Source organism: Ciconia boyciana, chromosome 1, assembly GCF_034638445.1.
Source record: "Ciconia boyciana chromosome 1, ASM3463844v1, whole genome shotgun sequence".
NCBI lineage: Eukaryota > Metazoa > Chordata > Aves > Ciconiiformes > Ciconiidae > Ciconia > Ciconia boyciana.
In genome coordinates, this window is record NC_132934.1 from 126,418,438 (window position 1) to 126,442,691 (window position 24,254).

A 24,254-nucleotide genomic window follows, 5' to 3' on the forward strand; every position below is an offset into this window, starting at 1 on the left:
TATTTCCTTATATTGCTAATTTATGTGTGGCTGTTGGCATGTTCTAAAAGCCCAGTTTTGAACACCTATCCTAGAAGTAAGTGTAGAGAGAAGTGACTCAATTAAACCGAGAATTACACAAAACTTTTCTCTTTGCTTTTCTGCCTCATATGTCTCATAACGACTTTTCTTTTCCAGGATGTGATATTTTCATTTTCTCCACATCAAATAGGAACATTTAAAGTGAAGCAAGTTGTTGATATCATTGGTACAGGACTAGAGAAAAATAATTTACAGGTTTCGAAGACAAAATCCTTTCACCAGATATATTTGAGCTTTATTGGTGTGTGCAAATCTAAAAGAAAAAATATTGTATTCAAAATTAATCCTGGTAAGATAAATTATAAGATAAAAGATAAATGACAAGTGATAAAATGTTTTAAAAGTACACTTTTAACATTTTAAAAGAGAATTTTTTACTATTTTTAGTTTGTTTTAAAAAAATAATATCTCTTTGGGAGTTGAGGGAATGCTCATTTGTATGACATATACCCATGAGAGTATAAAACAACGACTCTTCTCATCCTGTGAAGCCTATGCCAGCATAAAGAATCTTTCAGGATATGCAATAATTAGTCTCTAATTTGTTCCTCATGTTCCTAACATGTCCCATGAACAACCACTTTACGGTAGATTTGACTAAGCCTGTCACTGGATTTTAAAACCAGTCATAGGAAATGTAGCTTTTTCTAGCACCAAATATGCTGTAGCATCTGCAGGTAGTGCTAGTGCAACTGGGCTGTCCTGTACAGTGGTGCATCTGCTTTCTGTGTGTAGATAAGGAGGGGCGCTTGAATACTCCTTAACTGACTGCTGCCCACTTGAAGATGTACTTACTTATGAAAAACAGGAAGGTAATACCTGTTTTTTTCAGAGAGACCATTGTGGGGAAGTAAAAATAAGTAGTAATTGGAAAGTCAGGATTAAATGCTGTTCTTTCTACAAATATCAGAATGGTTGATAAGCCACTGGACGTTCCTGTTACTTTCAGGAAGGTATTTCAAGTCCATGGCAATCAAGAATTGATGAGAAACTAAAGTTTTGCAATTTCTGGGTTTTATTGTTGAAATCCAGAACTCCTGCAGTTTTCCTGCTTCAAAAACACAATTAAAATATGTTTCTGTGGATCAAAGATTTAGTGTAGTATTCAGGTTTTGTCAGCTTTTTTAAATGCTCTTGTCTACCATTTGCTCTGTTAATGTCCCCATTCTGCTCCTGTTTGCAGGTTTATAATGAGGTTATGAGGGATATCTGTATTCTATAGGCTACTGATATTTGTGTTTTGCTTTCAAGCTTTGTTGAAGTGTGGAGGGAAAGTGAGTTTTTTCAGATCCTTATATAGATGGGTTCTATATCTTCCTGCTCTCTTCTCCCCATCTCTGTGGATGAGTACGTGTACTTGTCTCTCTCTATTCAGTGGAGGGAGGAAGAGACTGGAATGAAGCTTTTTGCAAACTGTGCCTCCCTGGGTAGTGGAAGTTGTAATCGCTCCTATAGTTTGGAGGATGGAAAGTAGGGTGTTTGTTTTGTGTTTTTTTTTTTTTTTAGCCATTTGAGAGTAAAGTAAGGCTAAGTGGGTAAAACCAGTATGTTTAGTTTAATGTATCAGTTTTGTTGCATGTGAGGGAGGAAGGGGCAGTTGAAGAATGGGTTTACTTATTTATAGTGCTGTTTTAAACGTGAATCTTTATGTAGGACAGGTGGGCAAACACATGGCCTGGTTTCTGTCATAATTTTTCTCTTTAACTAAAGTATACGTGCTTTTCTGAAACTAGAGTGAAAAAGATCTGAGCTCTCTTTTTAGTTGTGGTAGCCTGGGAGTTCTTTGTAAAAAATCATGCCTGTGTTTGCAGCCTTTAAGACAAGCTTTAGGACACTGCACTCTTTAGAACACTCTGAGTGTTCGGTCATGTGCACGTGCAAGACAAAGTGTCACAGCTGGACCTAGTAGTAGTGGCTTGGGCTCTAGTATCTGTGATCTAGGCCAGGGAAGGCAGTTGCCTGTTAGTATGGTCTGAATACCTTCTTCCCTCTTGTCTGAGGAAAACATAATGGGATGGGTGACTGATTGTTGGGCTGCTGGGTGCACCAGTATAAATTAATAAATATTTTTCTAATACTTTGAATTTTGTTTAGAAAGTATAAGTGTATGTAACATGTTTTATTTGAATTTTAAGGTATAACACCAATGATTTCCAATGCAACTGGACAGTTTGTAGCTGATGGCACAGGACAGTGCACTGCTACAGCACCTGTGGCAATACTTAAATCAACCCAAACACAGATTCATACTCACTGGATAAACAGGAGTTATAAGGGTGATGCATTTATAGCTTTTCCTAATGACCGTGCAGCCAGCATTAGGCCTAGTGAATGGAATAAAAAGTACAGGTAAAAATTATGCAAATATAATATTTAAAACTACACATTTTTATATACTGTACAGTAGATCAAGATTGGTTACTCATATGACAGTTTACTTTTTTTTTACCCCAGGCTGAAAGTTCATTAAAATTCATTGTGTTCTACTTAACCTTGAGCCTCTTGCACATAAATTTATTGAGTTGCTTTTCTTATGTGAAACTACAAATGTAGCTATTACAGTTTCCATATTTCATTTTTATGGTTGCCTTTACAAAGTCAAATATTAATAATCAGCTGTGATAAAAAGAATGTTTGCAATGAAATATATGTGTAGCAAAATCAATATGTTTTCTTTCTAACAAGACCCAGAATCATTTTACACACGTAGTGAAACTACAATTCTCTTTAAATATTTAGAACTATTTTCACAAAGACTGAGAGATATAATTATATAGATCCAGAGTTTTCTTATACTGACTGTGAACGACTGTCAAAAGAAGCACATAAGGAATACTATGCAGAATTCATTTCCAGTTTAAGACAGCGTCGTTTACAGAAAGATGCCGCTAGGTAAGACTTTGTTTAAAGGATAAATAAAGGCTTTAGGGTCATATGAAAAATATGTGTATATACATGCAGAATTAACTTAGTGACACCAATCATATACCTAAATTTGCCCCATGCTGAAATGCTTATGGTCTTGGGACCTTCATTTATCATGCATTCAAACCCCATTTTTTTCAAATGTTCGTTTAGATACTTAGAGATCACTTCCTGGATAAAATGTAGGGACAGAAGCATGTAACTTTAAATAAGATGCCAAGTTTTAAGAAGAGTTGTTTATGGTTAATAGGAAAAACATAACGTTTATTGAGTTGAATTTTCTTTTCTTTTTATATAATAAATTGTACATATTTCCAACTAGTATATCTAGCTCACCCAAAGTGATGGATTCAGTATGTAAATTATATCATAATTTGTGGAATGAAGCAGATAAGATTAAAGGATTGTATTGGTCTTCTAGCCTTATCTTATAGTAAATTCTCACTTCATGTATTTGTGTATGTGGTTGGTATGCTGTGGAGCAAAATCATGGAAAAGCAGAACTGACAGCTCTGCTACTTTTAAAATTTTTATTTAACAAATAAACCAATTCCCCCCCCCCCGCCCCCGGCCTGTAAAGCCTCTAAAGCAAGAGAAGTAATACCTTAAGAGTGTTAAGTTTGCAAGACCCGTTATTTAAAAATTAATAATGCCAGTGGATTATTCTTGTAATCTCAATTTACCTTGCTCTGTGTATATACATCATGATTCAGACAAGGCCTGCAGAGCTAGATTTATTTTATTTTTATGCATGCTCATGATGTATGGCTTTCTTGAAAGGAACTGGTGGTGTGTAGTGGGTGAACTGTTGTTTATATGACCATAATGTGTATATTCAACGTATATTGCATAAGGAGCAAGAACAGAAAGGAAAATTTCACAGTTATCAGATGAATTTTGGTGTAACTATCAAACATAGTAAAATAATTTTTCTGAATACTTGATATGAAACATCTGTGTAAGATCTCTGGAAGTTTCAAATCTCTTGGTTGCAGGTGAAATTGATTGATTGGAGTTGAACTTTGACCAAGAAAAGTTAATTGCTCTGAAAATTAGGCTATAAGTGGTCCAGTTCAGACATATACAATTAAAGGATCCTTGTAATCTTGGCACTTGCTAACTTTTAAGTGCTTACTTTACAATTTAATTGCTCTTTAAGAGGTATTTTAGACATGATATAATATTTATATTTTGTTAGCCATAATGCTTGCAATCTATTTAGCTAAGCAATTGCCACAGATGTGCAACAGATGTTAATCCTTGCCTAAACAATACAATAAAAGACTTTTCAAGGCATTTTCTGTACTTGAGGTTTTTTTAATAATTAAATATTCCTACTTAAAGTATTATTTGTTATGTTTAAAAATCTTAAATAATTTAATGTGTAGAACATGGAATGCTCAAACTTCTAGATTTCCATATTCTTTTTTTTTTCCCTCCTCTGTAGGCAGTTTTATATTTATAATAATTCTGTGAACATAGGCCTTAAACCAGCTGAAGGGCTTATATCACCAAAGATGTCAATCACAGATTTTCACGAGGAGAAACTACAGTTCAAAATGCTTCCTTTAAATGAGAATTGCCCATTAAGTAGTCGAAAATTGGCAGCAATTGGTTCTAAGTCTTCAATCAAAGAAGTAAGTTAAATGCTTGAGTAGCACTGTAAGCGTAATGTGTTTACCATATAAAAAGCATAAGAATTTTGATCCTGCTCTCAGAAGATGTCATGTGCTTATCACAGATTTGGAGTGGGCTTAGTGCTATGCCATCTTCTACCCAAGAGAAGGAAGATTGCAGTCTAACTTTGACACCCAAGCAGCTCCATCAAATACTCATTGGTAAGATTTTTTAATTTGGTTACTAGATGCATATAGTTGTTATAAAAGCACTTATTTATAGTAACACAATTTATGGGCATAATTGTTCACCTTAAAAAGAAAATAGCTTAATTTGGTGGCAGCTTGATGTCTACAGTAGTGTTTAACTCAAGCTTTGTGCTCCTCAGAAAATACTGAGATATGATTAGGTATGAACATGTAAAAGGAGACCTTCCTTTAAAGACTGCTCATACTACAGCCTGTTACAGAGAAAATAATACAGCATACTACGAGGGTTGTTCATACTCTTATGCCTTGTAATTGGATAGTATCAGGACCAGCAAGATTTTTATTAATATCAGCAAGATTCATGGGAGTGTTCAGAATATTTCTGGGAATTAACAGTGAACAGTGATACCCCAAAAAAGTAAAACTTCTTCAGGATCCTCCTTCAAAATACTTTCAGTGGAATGCTCTGCGATGGGGAGTAACACCCTCTAAAGTCTGTGAGGGACTCATCTATTAACAACACTTGGTACTAAAACTGGTCTATTTTAAGCTCAATTTTTCTTCAGTAAAATTATTTAGCAGCAAAGTGAAAACTTTCAGTACCTTCTGGGCTTTTTTTGTTTTCGATGGAGCCAGAACTTCAATATTGTAGCTGTATATACTGATACACTTGGGGAAAGGTAGAATAAGATAAACGTATTGATACAAAAAGTACTTAGAGTTTTGTAAGATGTTTGATTAGTGCCATGAGCACTACAGTTTGCAGACCAGCATAAAAACTGGTGATAGCAGTAAATAAAGTAGTAAGATAATTCTGTCACCATCAAATTACATACTCTATTAAACCAAATGGTCACATATCGGGGAGCAAACAAACAGGTTGAGTATATAAACTCCCAGTGAACTGCTGGTTGCCTAGCCATTTAAATATCTGATTAATAAAAAGAAGTATTTATGATTATTAATAATGCCTTTATTAAGTAGCACATTGCTTTTCCTATTTTAATAGCTGGCTAACACAGAAAGAATTAAGAAGTAAATGTTGGTGCTGGGTTTTGAGTTGTACTACTGAAAACATTCACAGAACATGCATGGTATTTACTTCCAAATTTTAGTGTGAATTTGTTCCACTACAGGATTGTTCTAGCTGACTAATTCTGTAATTCAAGCAACTCAAATATTTTGATCGTAATGTTTTAGCAGTTATGTTTCCTTACTTTAACTTTTACTTTTTAATGTTGAAGATCTTATTTCTTATATATTCCAGGTCCTCCTACTATGGATTTTGGTGATGTTTGTGTGTATTCTACAACAGCCAGAAAACTGCACATCATCAATAACTTGTTAGTTCATATATGGATACAAATTGAGATTGAAACTGATGAATTACAGCAGACGAGTCCATTGTCTCAGGTGGTGCCTCCTCTTACAAAGACTCATATTCCAATTGTATTCGAGACAAACACTCTTGGAATGTTTAAAAGGTAAGGCTGCTTATATTTGTCTTGACTTACATATTTTCTTTGCAGTGGTAGAATCAAAAAAATCATGTGACTGGTTTAAACTCAGTATAATTACCATAACTGTTAATGGTGTACACTCATTTGTGGTGATATTGCAAAAATTAGTGCAGTTTTATGTTGCAAAATTTTGCTAATACAGTAATGTTTCTTAGGATTTAAAAAAAACCCAACAAACTGTCCTGTCAAAAGCCCATATAGCCACGGATATATCAGGGGAAGAAAGTTTGCCCTTACAGTGTATTTGTTAGGAGAAATTTTATGGAAAATACTGTGCTCTTTCCAACATAGTGTTGCATCACTGCATGTATGCTCAGATCTTTTGATGCACCTCATGGGTAGATGTATAGGCAAACTGTTTTCTAGCCTTCCGGTATGGAGATGGAACTCTTACTTTACTAATGCTGTTAAAATGACTGTATGAGGTTGATCATCCCAAAGGATGATCTTCACTTTTGACATGATTTCAGTTGCATGCAAAACAATTACAAATTGCTTTCTCTTGTCAGTCTTAGCTGTGTGTTCACACTCAATTGTTTTGTTAAGTATTTTGCTAGTGATTATATTTCACATAAATTTTACTCTGACTACAACATAATAAATATATAAAAATATTGAGAAATACATATTTTTATGTTACAGATCTTTCACTTACACAATAAACAACCAACACCTTGGGCATGTGCTGGTAGTTGCAAAAGCAGTGTCTGTTGAACTTGAGCTATCTGCAAGGGAACTGATTTTAAATCCTATTCCTGGCTACCTAGCAGAGACAGAATTTAGAGCAACTGTCAGGGTATACAATCCCAGAAACCATCCTGCTGAGTTTACTTGGAAACCTATAATTACAGATAGAGGAACTGCATTTTCTATACAGCCAGCCAAAGGTATACTATGCAAGTAAAGTGTGTGTGCATGTATCTTAAATGTCAATAACGTTAAGTAAGACAAACATTCATCTGATGCTATAAACGGTATTTTTTAGATTTGGGTCAGTATCAGTGTATCCCAAAAGCAGTATCAGATCAGAGTGTTAATACCATAGCAGCACTCCTTGTATAAGCCCTACCCTGGGTGTGTACTCCGTCCAGTTTGTTGTTTCTATGTCCAGCCAGCAGTACTTACGTAACCATTTTTCTCAGCACAGATTGCTGATATTTCAAAAGTGAGGCAGCTATTTAATGGCAGCTAGCAATATCGTACAGCTCATCAGGATAGGAAATTTTCCAAAAGCACTGTATGAATGAAGCTGCTAAGAAGTTGATATAGACAGTCTAAGTGACACAAATGGAATTCAATCTGGGATTAGTTTCCACTTGCATTATGGATCAATATTTGTTAAAAGTGTGTGAGACATTAGCTTTTACCTTCTTTCCTTTGAAGGACAGCATTCTGCAGGAGTATGTTGGAGCTCCATGATTAAAGAACTAACTGCTAACTGCATTGGCATTACACAGTTCAAACAAGATTTGACTGGATCAGGAGCTGCTTGTGCTCTGATTCTTGAGAAAAGATTTCTGCTGATATGAATTCAGACTCAGTTGCAAGCAAGAAAATGTATATGGTCTTTCCCAAAGTTGTTATTCTACGAGAGGGATAGTCTGTTCTTTTATTTTTTTATATGTTGACTATTTGAGTAATTAATGGCTAAAAAATACCAGTGAACTTTGAGTGTGTTTTACTGCAGGACACTAATAAAAAGATTATGCAATTGTCATGAGAATTCAGAAACTAATTTTACTTAATTCAGCGTACTGTTCAATGCCTTTGAAATGTAGGCTTAGTCTTCAGTAATAGAAGGTCATTTCAGTTTAATGTTCTTATGTTATTTCTAATTATACAATGTAATTTGATAATTGTACATGTGTATGCTATAACATGTATATTATGCACATTTATTTAGGCTTTGTGGAGGCCTATAGAGATCTGGAGTGTGAAGTTGTTTGGCATCCAGGGTTCAACTCTCCAGAAGCAGGAGAATTCAACTTGTGTGTGCATAAAGGAAACACAATTAAGTTGAAATGTTTTGCAAAGGTAACAATTCATAGAACAGATTTAGAGAAGCAAAAAGTGTGGTTTTTTTTAAACAAGTAATTTCTTAAATATATTTCTTTTATCATGTATTCAAAAAATTATTTTAACTTCATATGGCTTCTATTTGACATGTTTAACAAAAGAATATTGCTCCAAAGACATGACGGAAAAGGCAAGACAAAGACAATGTGCCTTTTTCTTGGTGTCGATGATATACTGCCTTTGGCCCCACAACTTAGTGGTCCTTATATATTAAGTGGTAATTGTTCTTCTTGGCTCACTTGGTTTAGCCAAACAAAGGTTGAGAGGTGGTGTGATAGTTCTTTAGATATATATTAAAGGGATAAAAATGAAGGCGTGTGTGGGAAGGTATGTTTCAGAGCTTGAGGGTAACAACAGGCTGTAACATAATTTTGTGTTGTTATTTGAAGATGGTATTTGATAATTTGAAAAGCAATGTTCTGGATAGTCTTCTAAACAGTGAAATTCATCTTAGGTTAATGATTTGTTATCTTATGTTACATGCCACGGAGTGTGAAGGAGACAGACCTTTTTTTTTTTTTTTTTTTTTTTACTGTATTCTATTGGCTGCATGCTCTAGAACTTTGATTTTGGGAGCCAAGAAAACTTTTCCCTTCCTTTTGATGTGCCTGCTTTCTCTTTTATTTTTTTTTCCCCAGTAGCTTTTTTTCTTTTCTTCCTCTTCTTTTGAAGTGTTGGAAATTGTCATATGTAAACCAGGATGTGTGTAAATTCGAATATTAGCATTTCTGCTGCTATTAAAATCTCTGAAGTATCTTGTCCTGATCACACATTTAGGATTAAAAAAAAAAAGGAGCTTGTGCTGTTAAATTAAATTTAATTAAACTATTTTTATTTGTCTTGAAATTAGCCCAGAAATATCTCTGGGGTTGTGTCTGTTCACTTTGAATCTAGATAAGTTCAATACATTGAGTAAATCTTGTCTCACATTTAAACTGTGTTTGTCTGTTTGAATACTTCTAATTTATGCATTTCCACAAGTATATTAGCTCATTATGTAATGAAAAGAAAATTAGGCTGAATTATTTATTTGTACTTAGTAATATGTTATTTAGTTTGCTTGTTTTCTTTTTTTTATAGCTTGGTACTACTAAAGTTCAGTTTATGGAGCAAAAGATACCCTTCAGTCATAGTCCAATGGGTTTATCTACTTGTAAGACGGCCATTCTTCAAAACATAGGATACAATCATGCATACTTCCAAGTAAGCTAAAATTATTTTTAGCATATTTAATTTCTTGGGATGGGGAGGAAGAAGGGAGTTTGTTTTATCAGATCATGTTACAGTTTTGTGTTCTCAGTTATTAGATACACATCTGCTTTAAGGTTTTGTCTGGTTTTCTGAAGAAACAAGATTTATATGAATAGAAATTCTGTCCCTCTGTCAAATTTGGATTGATGGATAGATTGACTGACAGTCAAGCAAAGTAGTAATGGTCTAAAAGATTCTGGAAGTTTCATGAGAACCAGTGGTGAGAGTAGAACTCCGTACTGGTGTACCCTATGAAAAAGCACTTACAGCTTGGATGTTTTTATATTTTGAGAGACAGAACAAACTAGCTAGTTGTCCTATTCATACTGGCTGCCCAGTCAGTGCATGCATAGATCCAGATCGCTCCTAGCAAATGTGATTACTTTGCTAGACTAACATCTGAGAGGAAGATAGGCTGTATTATGAATTGGATAAGGGATGAGATGTATGCCAGAGTGAGTGAAGACATAATACACCAATTAGTAGGAAACGTAACCTAATTAGTTCTCCTGATCACAGAATAATTTGCTGTACTTATTTAGTGAAGCACAATAATTTTCATTAAAATCCCAGAATTTTTGTTACTACATTATTATGGTACTAAGAAACTTGATTAATTTATTTTGATTTGTACCATATTTCTCTGTTTATCAACTGAGTATTGTAATAACAAGTATTATTACTATACTCTTGGAGGATGGGCCTGAAAGAATAAAATCAGCATCGTCAATAAGACAAACAAAGATACCCAGCCTTTTAGGCCTCCACAATTACTCTTAAGCCAAGAGATGACTGGTTGGTCTTGGTCATTATCGCTTGTGTAACTATACTTTAAAATGTTATCTGTTCGGAGTGCATTAGAAGATAATTCTATTTTGTCCTTACTAATTGTGGGTAAACTGAATATTTATTCCTAGTATTATTATTGAACTTTAAGGTGTTGGATTCTCGTGTCCCGTCGGCTTACTGTGAATGTCAAAAAAGAAGTGATGAATTGATGAAGTGATGAAATGAAGTGATGAATCTGTCACTGAAAAAATGCTTTGTAAAATATTTCTGGAGACTTGCTAGATAGCAAGTCTTTATTTTAATAACTTCATGAAAACAATCTGAAAACCAGAATGTGAAATTTCCAACTGGTGTGCAAAGATTACTTCATAGTAGAAACTGACAGTCATCATGTTTAGGAATCTGTTACTTTATTTTGTTTACCTGTATTTTTGCTCCAAACTTCTAAGTCCAAGTTAGCATTATATATTATGAAGGTTCTCCTTGTAAGAATGTAAAATCTTCATGATAGATATATATATATATTTTTTTTTTTTTTTAAAAAAAACAAAACTCAAAACCTCCACCTTTTTCAGTATCATTAATGTTTCATGTTTGTGTTTGAAGGTTCTTGATTCAAACCCACTGCCTGGAATGATGATCACCCCTTCTGAAGGGGTGGTACCTGTGGGAGGCCATGCTGATCTCAAAATCTGTTTCATTCCGAATGCAAAAATGAGTTTTGATACGAGAGTAGAGGTATTCAAAACTGGAAGAGCTTGTCTTTTGAGTGTTATGTTGTGTGTTTATGTGTGGACATTCAAACATCTTTTGTATTTTATCTCCAGTGTTCTAATGCTTTTTGGGGGGGGGAAGCTAAAATTTTCTGACAGCAGTTGATGGCTGCTATAACCTATTCTGTTATTTTGGTCTCAGTCCTGTTCTGAAGTATCAAAAAAGCCTCACAGTTTGAGCTGATTCATATTATACCATTGGCAAGCTATTGAAACTAACGTGATTGTCTTCAGAAGTTCATGTAGACACATCTGCAGTTTTTATGATCTATAGAGGAGCAGGACTGGAATACTGCAGTGTCTTTAATTTCTTGACTTCTTTTTGTGGTCGTCTCAGAGACGGATTTACTAGTAGATTTGATTTGATAATAGGAGTGCAATAAACATCTAATCCTATTTTGTTTTCTGCATGCCTACTTCCTGCACTTGTCCTTGGTTAGATGAGTGAGAGTGGGGAAGAAGGATGCTATCATGGGGCTGATGTTTGCTACCTTTTCTGACTCTAATCCTGGATTCTCCATCTTTCGTGGCTGCCTACATTATGCTTGCTAAATCTAGTATCCATTTCTTTTTTCCACGTTTAAACCAGATTTAGCATTGCTCAGAACAGTAGTATCTACTTTGTACCAGCACCTCTGTCAAGCAATTTGTGTTGTGGTATACTTTCCAATTCTTACAGCTGCTGAATAGATCTAACCCATCCACTTAGCTTTCTCCTGATAGAGAAAACTGATAATTCTAGTGATACAGCCTCCTGCAACATTATTTTTGTCTGCAGAAGATTGGTCTTTCCTAAAACTTTGTTGTTGTTTTTGTTTGTTTGTTATTGACAGCTATGACTATCCCAGATATGGTATGCCACAGAGGCATGATTGCTTCTTTTTTGAAGCCACATGTCAGTGGAATCTGTATATATGTGTTCTAGAAAATGAAGGCATTTTCTTTACCTTTTTATATTTCCATAACAAAAATGCATTATATTTTAAGGGCAGAGTTATTTTCATATTTTCATTACAAATTATGCTGAATGTCTCTCTCCACTCTATATCTGTGGGGTAGGTTGGTGGTTGTTGTTGTTTTATTTACAAAAAAAAACCCAAACAACTTTTTTTCATGTAATTATGACAGATTTGGTGAGATAGTTATGTTAAAATGACCTTTTCAACAATCACACTGTTGTCCATTCACTTAGGTAGCAGTGCGAAATTCAGGAGTACTAGTGCTTAGGATTGGTGGATTTGTAGAGACCCCTGAAATAAACATTGATGTGGTAAGTATGAAGAAATTGTAACAATTGGTAAGATTGATAGTGTTTTGCTTTATCTGATGTCGAAGTGGCTCATCCCCACTTCATATTTTTCATCTTTTCCTATACTAACTTCCTGAGAAAATTGTCGAAGAGAAGAACTGAGGAAGAGAAATTAAAAACTAAATGTACATATAACAGTTGCACTAAATGGTAGCTGACATCTTTAGCTTTTGAACTTGACAATCTGGAAAAAATATGTTAAAAGGGAGAGGATTTCTTTAAGGTATTTATAGGGAAAAAAAATGCAATAGGGGAAAAGGAACCCACCAGTCTGTTTACTGAATGATGAAAACTTTCCTGATGGTGTAACTGAACTTATGTATTGAATTCTAAACTGTTGCGTTTTATGTCCTGGAAAGATTTTAAAGATAAGGGTTATGCAAGACAATTGATTAACCAAAACTGTTACTGTGTTATAAATTGCGCATCTTTGAACAATTATATTTTTCACATTCTGTTCAATTATAAACTTGACTTCACAGTGCTTTGACACAATTTTTTTTCTTTAAACTTATAGGAACTATTTGACTTTGATGGTGTTTATGTTGGCTCTACAAAATCAATTCCTTTTTTGCTGCAGAACAAAGGACAAGCGTGTACCAGAGTGGAGTTTGATTTTTCTAAGTATAAGGATTTTAAATTGAATGCTAATGACCATTCAGGTATTTGCTTTTGCTACATCAGAATTTTCATTAAATAAAGAATGGATAATGCTAAGAGAAAATCTGTCAGACTGTTTCTGGTATACAAATTTTGTGATTTAAGAAAACCTAAAGCAATTATTTTAGAAGTGCTGCTTAATATAAATTAAGAGGAGACATTTTGGTTTTGCCTGTAAAATGACGTTTGCCAAAAATAAGCATTTGGAAAACGTCAGGTTGCCTGTAGATTTTTTTTTTCTCTTTTTTTTTTTTTCCCCCTATAGTTGCTAAGGTATGTTAAAAGAAGTTTGAATACCTTCTCCCCAGTTAAAATAAAAAAAACAGTTTAAAAAACCAATGAAACAAAGCCAAACAACTATACTAATTTCCTGTTCATGGACTTCTACCCACGGTTTTGACAACGTTTACCCTTCAGTTAATTCATCATCAGTATAATGGTCCGGACTTCTCTTTTTCCTAATGGTACAGGGGGTCTGCAGGTTAATCACAGGACCTCTGTTCTGCATGATGCCCAACTCAGAATGACATTGGGGCAATATATGGAATTAGATTGCTATTCGTTGTTGCTTGATAGAACTAGTGCAGATTCTTATCCTTCACTTGTTGCTTATCCCTTTTCGACTTCAGTCCTGGCATGTCCTTTGCTGTTCCACCATCTTTATTCATGAGAGAATTTTGCAGCTATGCTTATATGGCCTCTTTGTCCCTGTGAGCTCAGGAAATTGGGACTCTTTCTTTTGCAAGACAGTATTATAATAAATAGTTGTCTCTTTATGTAGGACTATATATAGATGATGACAAAAAGTGATCTGACAGGAACAGAGGGGTTTTCTTACCGTGTGGTGGACTTCAAAGGGAAGGTGAGGGCTCCTAGTCAGTCATCTTAACTTGGAAGAGAACTGTAAGACTGTCTACAACAGGTAACTAGCCAGCATGGGAGTTGACTCATTGAGCATGATTCCTAGATCAGAGTTGGTGCTTGAAACCAGTAGTGTGACATTCAGTTAGGTCCAGTACTGTTCAAATGGTGAATACTGGATGAATGCTGATCCTGGTGTTCCAGGATGAATACTGATCTCAGAGGAATGTTACCTTGTTTATTGGAAACCCATGCTTGTGCCAGTGCCTTAAAATTGGACATGAAAGTCTGAAAAATGAAGCAAGCCTTACTGGTAAACTTCTGTAGTGTAGATTATGCCTAAAAGTCATTTAGAAAAACAGTTTCAGCCAACTATTTTTCTCCTTGTGGTATTAGTTTTCATTACTTAGTTAACTATTTTTTGCCTAATGCTTTTATTTAAAGGTAAATGACAGTGTTGGGTTTTTTTTTCTGAAATATTGTGTTCTCCCAAATCAATAACTTTAATGAAAGTTGCTGGTGATTTAACACTTCTCAAAATTACCTGCAGAATCCTTATGAGAAATACTGTATTCATTTGTAACTTGGTGAGAAATGTTTACTATACAGATAGTAGATACTTTATGTTGGAAATCACTTTGGAGTACTGCAACTATTACAAAGTTGATATTTAGTGTAATAACATCTGTAATTTGATTCTGAATTTTGTTTGACAGTGGCTGAATGCTGTTCTTCAAAGCCTTATTTGTATTCGGTTAACTTAAAGGGAAAGTCAGCTTTGCAATGCTTGTTGTCCTTCATGCCAAAAGAGGTAGGTTTATGGGGCAGTGGTGATTATGCTAAATTAAAATCATGCTCTGTGATATTTCTATGGTGAAAGAATATAGACATTTTAGATGCACATTTTAGTGTGTGCAATAGTTTTATAATAGTAATCCAATTCTTAAGAAAACAAGTTCTGAAATAACCTTTATATAACTTTTGCTGCTTTCCACAAATGTTTGTCTACACAAAGAAAACACACTTTCTCAATGACTTAAAAATGGAAAAAATATAAACTTAAATTGCAATGTCTTACCATGTATTCATTAAATCATTCAACAAACTGGCAGCCATTTTCTTTTTGCAGCTATTTGTGCTTTAACTCTCAGATGACTAAGGGTCTGCAAAAGTAGAGGAGTTTTATGTGTCATAAAGATTGGCAAAGTTGCTTTCTGATTGAGCTATTTGAGGGAAATAAATTGAAGATATGAGACTTTATGGGTTAGTTTTACATCAGGAAAATAGCATTTTATTGGTAGTAGGGGTCAATAGAGTGCTATAGCAAATTTTAAATCTAAACCTAGATCTGAACAACACTTTAGAAATGGAGGGTTTGGTGTTTCCACTTATTTGGAGAACAATGAACTGAAAGAAAACTTAGTCTTTGATATTATGAACCAGCTTCAGAACAAGCACCTGGGGACCACTTCTACAGCACATAAACCTGTTGCATTAGCTGCATTTTTACCTTAAAAAAATAAATGAATGTCAGAGACAATGCGTCTTGGAAGGGTCAACCATATTCTTTTTTCACTCCCCCCACCCCCTTCCCAGCACTTTAGTTTTTGAATAAACGGTAATTCCTTTGTTCAAAGCATCATTCAATTAATATTTGCGTATTACAGGCTGTGTCTGGTAACACTGTGATTTTTCTTCCTCTTATTACTGTCAGCTTAGATTCTGTGTACACATGGAAGCTATTGTGAAATAACTGATGGTGTGCATTTATAGCACATTCACTACTCTGAGATGATTTTTCCTGACAGAACATGAGTCAATAGATTCATAAAAAATGACCTTTTTCAAACCAAACTAATTTCCTCCTATAGCATAGCAGGCATTGAGGTTAGGGGAGAAGCAGTAGATGTTGTATCTTTAAGTATCTTGACACTGCCTGATGCAACATTCTCATAAGCAAGATAGTCAGATTTAGACCAGATACAGTGTTAGGAAAGTATGTGGTTGTTTGCAAAATAGTACATACAGAGTATCACCAGTGACCTGTTGTCAAACTGGAGAGGAACTCAGTAAGGAAAAATGCTGACATTTTCATTTAGGTAGGAAGGGTCAACAATAGAAAGGCAAGACTCGATAATGCTGTTGGAGTAATTTATGTGTATGGTATTGTAGATAACAAGCTGAACAAGAATTAAGAGTAGAGGCAGACACCATACTGATTTATATAAATGGGAATAATGTTAGTAAAGCAAGTAAAATAATTATTCTAATCAGTGCTGATAACACTTCAGCTGGAACACTTTTCCCATTTGGGATGCCATGCTTAAAGAAAGAAGTGGGAAAATTTCCCTTGGAAAGAAAGTCCAAAAGAAAGCAATGGAAATGATCAGAAGTCCAGAAAGCACAAACTGTGTAAAAAATGGAACTAACTTCCGATATTCTGTGGAATATAATTTATATATGCTTGTTCACTGCAGTAGATAGGTAATGAGTAGTGGGTTTAAATTATGCCAGATGGATTAGATCAGATACAAAAACTCATTGTAGCAAAAAGAGTCAAATACCTTCTCCGGTAATTTATTCCAGTATCTCCATTATTGAAGACTCTTAAGAAGGGGTTGGACAAGCATCACCAGAAATGCTTCATTCTGTCCCAAAGGGACAAGTCATCTGTCAATCACATTTATGCATTGTAAAATCATATTCTAACAGCATGTTGCTGCTCCAAAGACGAAATTCTGGCCCCACTAAGGCTAGTGTTAAGGCTCTTAGTAATTATAGCAGTACTTCTTAGTGGCTGTCTCTTGCTAAGTGTGAGATTCAAATGAGTTAATAAAAAAAGGAATATAGATTTTTTGGCTGAATGATGAAATCAGTATGTGGAAAGGCTAGCTTCCCTTATAAATAAAAAGCAGTACATAAAATAGTGTAGAGCCATGTAAAACAAACATGGGGTAAAGATTGTTTGAACTTTTAATGAGTAGGTATATATTATTACTGTTCTTACAGCCAAGCTTCAAAACTTAATTAGTTTTGATTTTTATTTTACCAGTAAAGTCCTCTGAGATGCATATTTCATTTACAAAAGCAACCTGCTGTAACAGCATTCTCTTAAAGAACATTTTTAAGCTTAAAATCATAAGTATTCAACAACATCTTAAATTTTTTGTTCTAATTGATTGCCAGTAGAAATGAGAAACAAAATCCTGCTTCATAACTGCCAGTTAGGTTCTAGTAAGCCATAGATACAACACTAAACAGAGAAAGTAAATGCTTGCTAAAATTGTAATGCCCTTCTGTAAGAACTTTCCAAATCTCCCAAGTTTCCATTCTTTCCTGTTTTTTAATTTTGTATCACCTGATTGCTTTGGAATAAAATGTACTTACTTTTGAGGAGTTCACTCTGTTTCTGGATTAGATGGGAACAAGGTAATGATGGTACAACTAATACTTTAGCTTAGTTAAGCTAGTGGTTAATTTTTTTGAAAAAATTTTTTTTTTCCTTCAGCATCTATACAGCAAATTCAGTTAGGAGTTCTATAGAAATAGAATGCCACAAACGTACTGATTTTAAAAATGATAAATAGTGTCTAGAAATACTAAGATAGGGTCTAGCAGTATTGTTCTATGGATGATACAAGGGTGTGTACTATGTATAAGATTTAACAGGTAACAAGAGCTTAACTTCCAAGGCCTCAATTTCAATTTATTTTCGTAAAACAATTTTACTTAAGCCTTGTCAAGTATTTAACAGAGGTATTTCTAATCTACACTGTAGATGCAGTTTTCATTTTTTTTTTCTTTAATCTCAGTAGTTAAAAGCACACAATTGTGTATAAGATGTAAAACACATACATATTGGTGGGAGCCATAACCTGAAATCTGACAGCTCTGTTCTTGCTTATGGCATTGGATTTCTCTGGTGATAGTGCTGCTGTACCAGGTGACCCTTTATTCTCCACTGTAGCAGAGAAGAGTGTAGTGGAAGGTCATCCCCCTTACAGGCTAGTGAAATACCAAGTCTCTAAAATCTTAAATGCCCCCTGCCCTCAACTATCAGAACAGGGATTTTATTTGCCTCCCAGTACTCTATTTCCCATTGTTCCAATCGAGCTCTAGTATTATTTTATTTCCTTGTTAAGTTGCAGGATGGATTAAGAGTAGAAATGGTGGTACTGACACTGCTGTAAATTCAAATGATTAACTAAATTAATATTTCTGAAGATGGCTGAAACAGTGGATGGTTCTTTATGTTTAATTTCACTTGTCCTCTGAACTACTGTTTAGTATTACTGTTCATTATTGATGACCATCTCCAACTGTCATTTGATACTGGTGGTATGGTAACCTAACTGAAGACAGGGTTATACCAGTTGGCAGTCTGCTTTAATTATGATATAAATTTGGAAAAAAATAATTCTTATATTTGACTGGATCTGTTTTGTGACTGCTCTTCTTAAAAAAAAAAAAAAAAAAAAAAAAAAAGTAGAATATATTGCATCTATTGATTACAGGTTTCTCTATAGGGTTTTCTGATGTCATCCTTTTTTAATTTGTCAAACTCCGGGTCTAAGTGTTTTTCCAGTCTTGAGAATAATTTTTGGCAAACAGAACAACTTCCTTCAGAAGTAAGGGAATAAAGAACTTCAAAAAGGAAATTTTTCTGGGGCACCTTATACCTCATAACCAACTAATAAGTGCTGCTTTAATGAAATGTGTTTATTTCAGTTTCCCCTTTCCCTCCATGTGCTCACAGTCTTTCTGTCTCCCTTTGCCCTCTGTGCTGGGTGAGCTCACTGTACGAGGAGTGCTTCCCTTCTGCTGCAAGTGTATTACTGCCTGGCTGTCAGGGGGCAGCTTGCTTATTGCTAGGCAAGACATGCCCAAATACACTTACAACCCGCTGGTGGTCACAAGTTAACATCACTGAGAGTTAGCGCAGCACTGATAGCTGGCAGCAATAGCACTGACTAACGTTAAATGAAGTTAACTTTCAAAATTAAATGTGTTGCCCAGTGTGGCATGACTAAAGGAAGCATCTGGAAGTATATGTACCCCCCAGGATGCTGTAGTTTTTCTTTAATTTAACTCCTGCAAAGTAGAATACTAATAAAAAGCATAGTTCTGTTAAGAAAGTGGTCCCAGGTACCAGCATCTTTTATTGTGATCAGAAACTCTCAGTAGTTACTGATTCTTAAAACATTCACCATTGGATCCGAGTTCTTTATCATTCTACCTCATCTAGATTTCCCCCTTTTCTCACCAGATTTCTTCCTTCTCTTTCCTGACTTTCCAATCTTGAAAAAAACCTCTGATCTTCTCTTTATATTGAGCTTCCCCTATTCAGGTTTCACGGTTGCAAGTGCTATTTCCTGCCTCTGCACTTGAATAGCTGTTTCTCTGATCTCATCACCATTTTCAGGACAACTGCTCTCACCCAGCTTACCTCCCAGCTGCTGCAAACCTTCTGCATCCCATCGAGTCACATTCTTTTCTGTCCGCCTTCTGGTTCTACTAAAACTTCCTGCTGTTGTAGTCGTTACTGACAACACTACCCTATAAACCAACAGAACCCCACTATATTGATGTTATTGCTAAGAAAGTAGATACGAGAACTAAGAAGAGATTAAAACAAAATAATTCAGAAGCGTTGATAAAAAATAATCATTATTATTTTCATTATATTTATTATCATTATTTTAATATGATTTAAAATTTTATTAAAACTACTTGAATTATTAACATAAGGTTTCAAGTAATTTAGTCTTGAATGCAATCTTGAATTCTCCTGCTAAAAATCAACTTGGCAATAGCTTTCCTAATGCCTCAAAAAGCTTCAAATCAACAAACGAAGTAAATACATAGGAACTCTGAATAGCTCCTACAATTCTCACTAAAACTTAATATGCACAAACATGTGACATCAAAAGATGCTCTTAGAGATGAAGTATATTGACATGCTTATAAAATAATATCTAAAAATTTTGAGATAATTCTCCCCATATTCTAAGTGGTAAAATGAAGTTGATGCATTGTAGGTAAGAATGCTAGAATGCTGCTCAGACGTGGCCTGGCTATGCCTTCCTGTTACTCCAGTGTCTCAGAGGTGTTAGAGGTGACAGGGCTTTCCGCCTCACTGGAGTGAGTTTAACCTTGGTGTTTGTTGGCTGTGAAAGTCAGAGCTGTAAGTGAAAGCACTATACAAAAATACATATAAAGAGGTAAGCTAGCAAATAATTCTTAATGTCATATTTGTATAGGTTGTATGCTGCTTTCTTTTCTGTTTTGATGTAGTTTTATTTGAGAGCCACTACAATTACATTTTAGGGTTTTTTTTCACAGCAGTATAAGGAGGTTTAGCCAGCTGAATGTCTGATGGGCAAGGCAGGCTTCTCATTTCAGAGCTGAATAGAAAAAAACTTCCTGGTAATTAAACAAAAGACCCAACCAAACAAAGCCAAACAAAAAAACCCATGGCTATCTGGCCAAATATCTGTTGTAGCTCCCTCATCCCTATCCAGAGACAGAGCTAAGAATTATTACTAATAATATTATTTGATTGATTGCTAGCAGTGATTATTTTTGAACTGAGTTTTAAATTGTACTGTCCAAGAACCATAGAAGCATGGCTTTTCTGACCATGGCTCTCTTTCTGCAAGCTACCTGTCCAGGTAACAGTGAGGAGCACCTCATTCCTTTGGTTTTGTGCCAGGGAAACAGGCAGCATGTGGTCACTGTAAATATTTGCTTATATTCGTTCCTCAACTGTTACTGTGTTTCTTTAGGCAGCATGATCCACCTGCTAGCAGCAGTGTCATGCATGGTCTGGTAAGGAAGGCACGCAAAGCAAGGTGCAGGAGTGCACTGCTTCCAAATTACACCCCCACCCCCCCGTCTGGAAAATAACAAATTCTAGCATCTTGGAAAAAAGACAAAATACACAGCTGTGTAATAATGAAGCCTATGATGGCTTTTGATTGAGATAAATAGAGCAAGTCACACCTGTCAGAGCTTATTCCTTAAGCTTTTTGTAGAGAAGTGACAGGTGGTTTTGGGGTTTTTTTGGCATTTTTAATGATGTAATGTTTTGTTTCTTTTTTTAAATGAAAGAACAGAATTCATGGTGTAAGAAATGAATTCTATGGAAAATCTGCAGCTGTGGAACTACAGGGTATTGCTGGTGCATCATCTCTGACCATGTACAAGGGAAAGATTTAGTTTTATTTCAATATTTTGAATGATGGCTTTGAACACTAGTTACATTATTCATTGTGGAAAGCTGCTTATCTGTGATATAAAGCTGGGAAATTTAGGCTGCATGAAAGATTTAAGTATGTTTTAAGGAAAAGCTCATGTTGACTATCTGAGGGGAGGCTGAGAATGTATATTGTATACAGCTGCAGGACATAAACCCTTGGTTTTGCAGTTAAGTTTAAATTTGAATCAAACTGGTTTTTTTTAATGTACATTACACTTTCTCTCCCTGTATCACTGCTGAATCTGTATGTTGTTAGTGCTATAAATAAAGAAACTTTAAAATCAGCCTTTGCACAAAAATTCGATGACTTTTAATGCTTCAAGATATTTGAACAGTCTGCATGTTATTATATGATAAATACAAGAGTATTATCCTTTACAGATGCTTTAACTTAATTTTAAGTCATAAATTAGCTTGCTGATTTACTTGCAATTCCCTGTGAAGTTGTACTGTGAAAGCAAGTACTGTAATTTTAGGGACATGTCACATATTCTTTGTGCTAAATAAACTATATGGTTCCTGGATTTGACAGCAAAATTTCTACTCAACCTTGAGAATATGTGCTGTATTACAATAATAATTAGAAAAATGTATTTTATAAAGCATAAAATATATTATTGCATTGGGGTTCTTAGTGAAGATAGAAACAAAATAACTGCTTTTAAAATGTTTTTTGAAAATAATTTTGTTTTTCTACTCTGATTTCCCCCCTCAACCTGACAACTGTGCTTGAGTTTGTTTGTTTTTTATGCATGAATTTATATAAAATACCATTTTAATTGTCACGGATGCTGGGGTAGTTGTTTTTCCTTTTGTTTCTTTCAGTATACTGAGTATTTAGGCCTGAGGCAGGAAGCCATTCAGCTGCGTTCACTCTCCAATGTTGGGCTTAGAGCTACCATGTACTTTGTATCAAACCTATTTCATAGATTCAAATGAGTTTTGGTAGCTGAGCTTTCTTGTTCAGACAGATTTCTTAAAATCAACAACTTTTATTTGTTTAGCAATTTAGCAAAAAAATGGAAAGTGTTTTAAAATGCCCTCTAAATAAAAGTTTGCAGGAATATCAGTTTTATTTAAAGAATTGTTGTCTTCTGGTGGTAGCCTACACAAGCATGTCCTTTTCTGGCATCCTTTGGAGGTGTTCTGTGTGAATGCGTAACAAAGGGTTCCTTTGTCTCACGTGACTAGTCTTTGTAAAGCTTCTTTTGAAGTATTTTAATTGCTATAAAAACATAACAGCATTGATGAAGAACAATCGCAGTGCTGGACTGTACTCTTTTGCATAGCCAATGACATAATGATATCTATTACAGACTAAGCATTTTAATCTTAACAAACTTTAAAAACTTAGTGTCATTGTTATATATGTCCTACATGCTAGGGATGGAAGGATTTTCTAGCTCACTTTTTTACTGTAGTTCTTGGCAATGGTGTTTCATGTGTTAGAATTGCCCATGTAGGGAAGTACCTGCTGGAACCTGAGATGTGCACTGAGACATGCAGTCATCTTCTCTGTTCTCCTTACAGTGACCCATAATGCTTGGGAGATAAGTTGGTTATTTCTGCAGCATTTTGCGTATTACACTTCTAAAGATGTATGCTGAGTACACTGTGCCTAATATAGCAAACTCCTCATACAGCCGAAGGAGTGTGACAGAATCTTTGGGTTGTGTCTGTGTTGTGACTGTTGTACAAGATGCTTGACCTAGAGAGTCCTGTAAATAGCCCCCTCCTACCCCCCCGGTACTGGTTCTTTAGAGTTCTGTCTTACATATGTATTTTAACAGCTATCACGGTTACAAAATAACGATGTATTCAGCTCTATTCTACCAAACTTCTCTTTTAAAACTTTTTCCAAAAACATAAGATTTTTTTTTTGATGGATTTCACAGCCTTGAAATGCAATGCTTACTACTTTCAATTATAAGAAAAGTTAGTCAGTTGTTTTTCTAAAACTGTAAGGAGCCACTGTTGTTAGTAACGTGAAATCATGTATTTCACACATACTTTGAAGTGAAAGGAACTTCTCACACTATGGAGAAAAGATTGTTTTCAGTCTAATTTTTAATTATGTGGTTTTATGCCACAAGAGCATATTTTGAAGATGTAACTTGATGAAGTTTTTTATATGGGTGACTTGAGATACTAAGAAGAGTATGTAAAGCAAATCAGGAGATTGAGTAAAAATCTTTATTTATGACACACCTTGAGTTACTTTAGTAACATTAGTTACTAAAAAATCTTAAATGACATTCACCATGTTAATTTTGAAAAGCCAATTCTATGTTATAAAATCTAATCATTACCAGATTTGAAGTATCAATATAAATCAAGGGACTGTGGTGATCTCACTAGAAAAGCTTCCCCTCATCGCATGCTTTCCTCTTGCTAAGCACAAATACACAAAATGTTCGACAAGGCTCAGCACACATCTCGCTCACCAGGAGTTCGTAATTGTGTTACAAACCCTGTTGGAACTCCAAACACTGTAAGTGCTGTGTCCTTGCTTCTCATTATCCAAACTCTGTGTTGATTCTGTTACAGATGGATACATGCCTCATGTCCTGGTTTAGGACAAAATATTTTTTTTTTTCTTTCCTGTCTTTTATATATTCTACTTACTACCACATATGTGAAAGTGAAGCATTATGCACTATTTTCTGCAGTTTTTGAAAGCTTTTAAATGGTTTGTAACTTCTATATCTAGCTGGTTTTACTGCAAATTTTAAGCAGCATGCAGATTTTATAGGCCAGAGTTTGTCTGGAGAACATACTGCTCTAGTGTGTTGGAAAGACAGAGCGAGAGGCAAGAAATGCTGCCTTGAAAGTGCGCTGTGAAATCAATTTGGCCTCTCAAGTGCACAGTTTGTCAAAAAAGAGGATTTTGTATAAAACATGCTATCTTTTAATTTCTAAACCTCA

The 24,254-nt window shown here is 34.9% G+C and overlaps 1 protein-coding gene across 1 annotated transcript in view; it reads left to right on the forward strand.

The window, feature by feature from the left end:
* Positions 1–24,254, forward strand: part of CFAP47 (cilia and flagella associated protein 47) — a 354,495-nt gene that overhangs the window by 15,877 nt on the left and 314,364 nt on the right. The window contains exons 9-21 of the mRNA XM_072852476.1: positions 178–370; positions 2,217–2,430; positions 2,821–2,973; positions 4,454–4,643; positions 4,748–4,844; positions 6,100–6,316; positions 6,995–7,239; positions 8,256–8,386; positions 9,509–9,631; positions 11,075–11,206; positions 12,434–12,511; positions 13,068–13,212; positions 14,788–14,882. Coding sequence (XP_072708577.1) covers positions 178–370; positions 2,217–2,430; positions 2,821–2,973; positions 4,454–4,643; positions 4,748–4,844; positions 6,100–6,316; positions 6,995–7,239; positions 8,256–8,386; positions 9,509–9,631; positions 11,075–11,206; positions 12,434–12,511; positions 13,068–13,212; positions 14,788–14,882 — 2,013 coding nt within the window. The remainder of the gene's footprint in view (positions 1–177; positions 371–2,216; positions 2,431–2,820; positions 2,974–4,453; positions 4,644–4,747; positions 4,845–6,099; positions 6,317–6,994; positions 7,240–8,255; positions 8,387–9,508; positions 9,632–11,074; positions 11,207–12,433; positions 12,512–13,067; positions 13,213–14,787; positions 14,883–24,254) is intronic.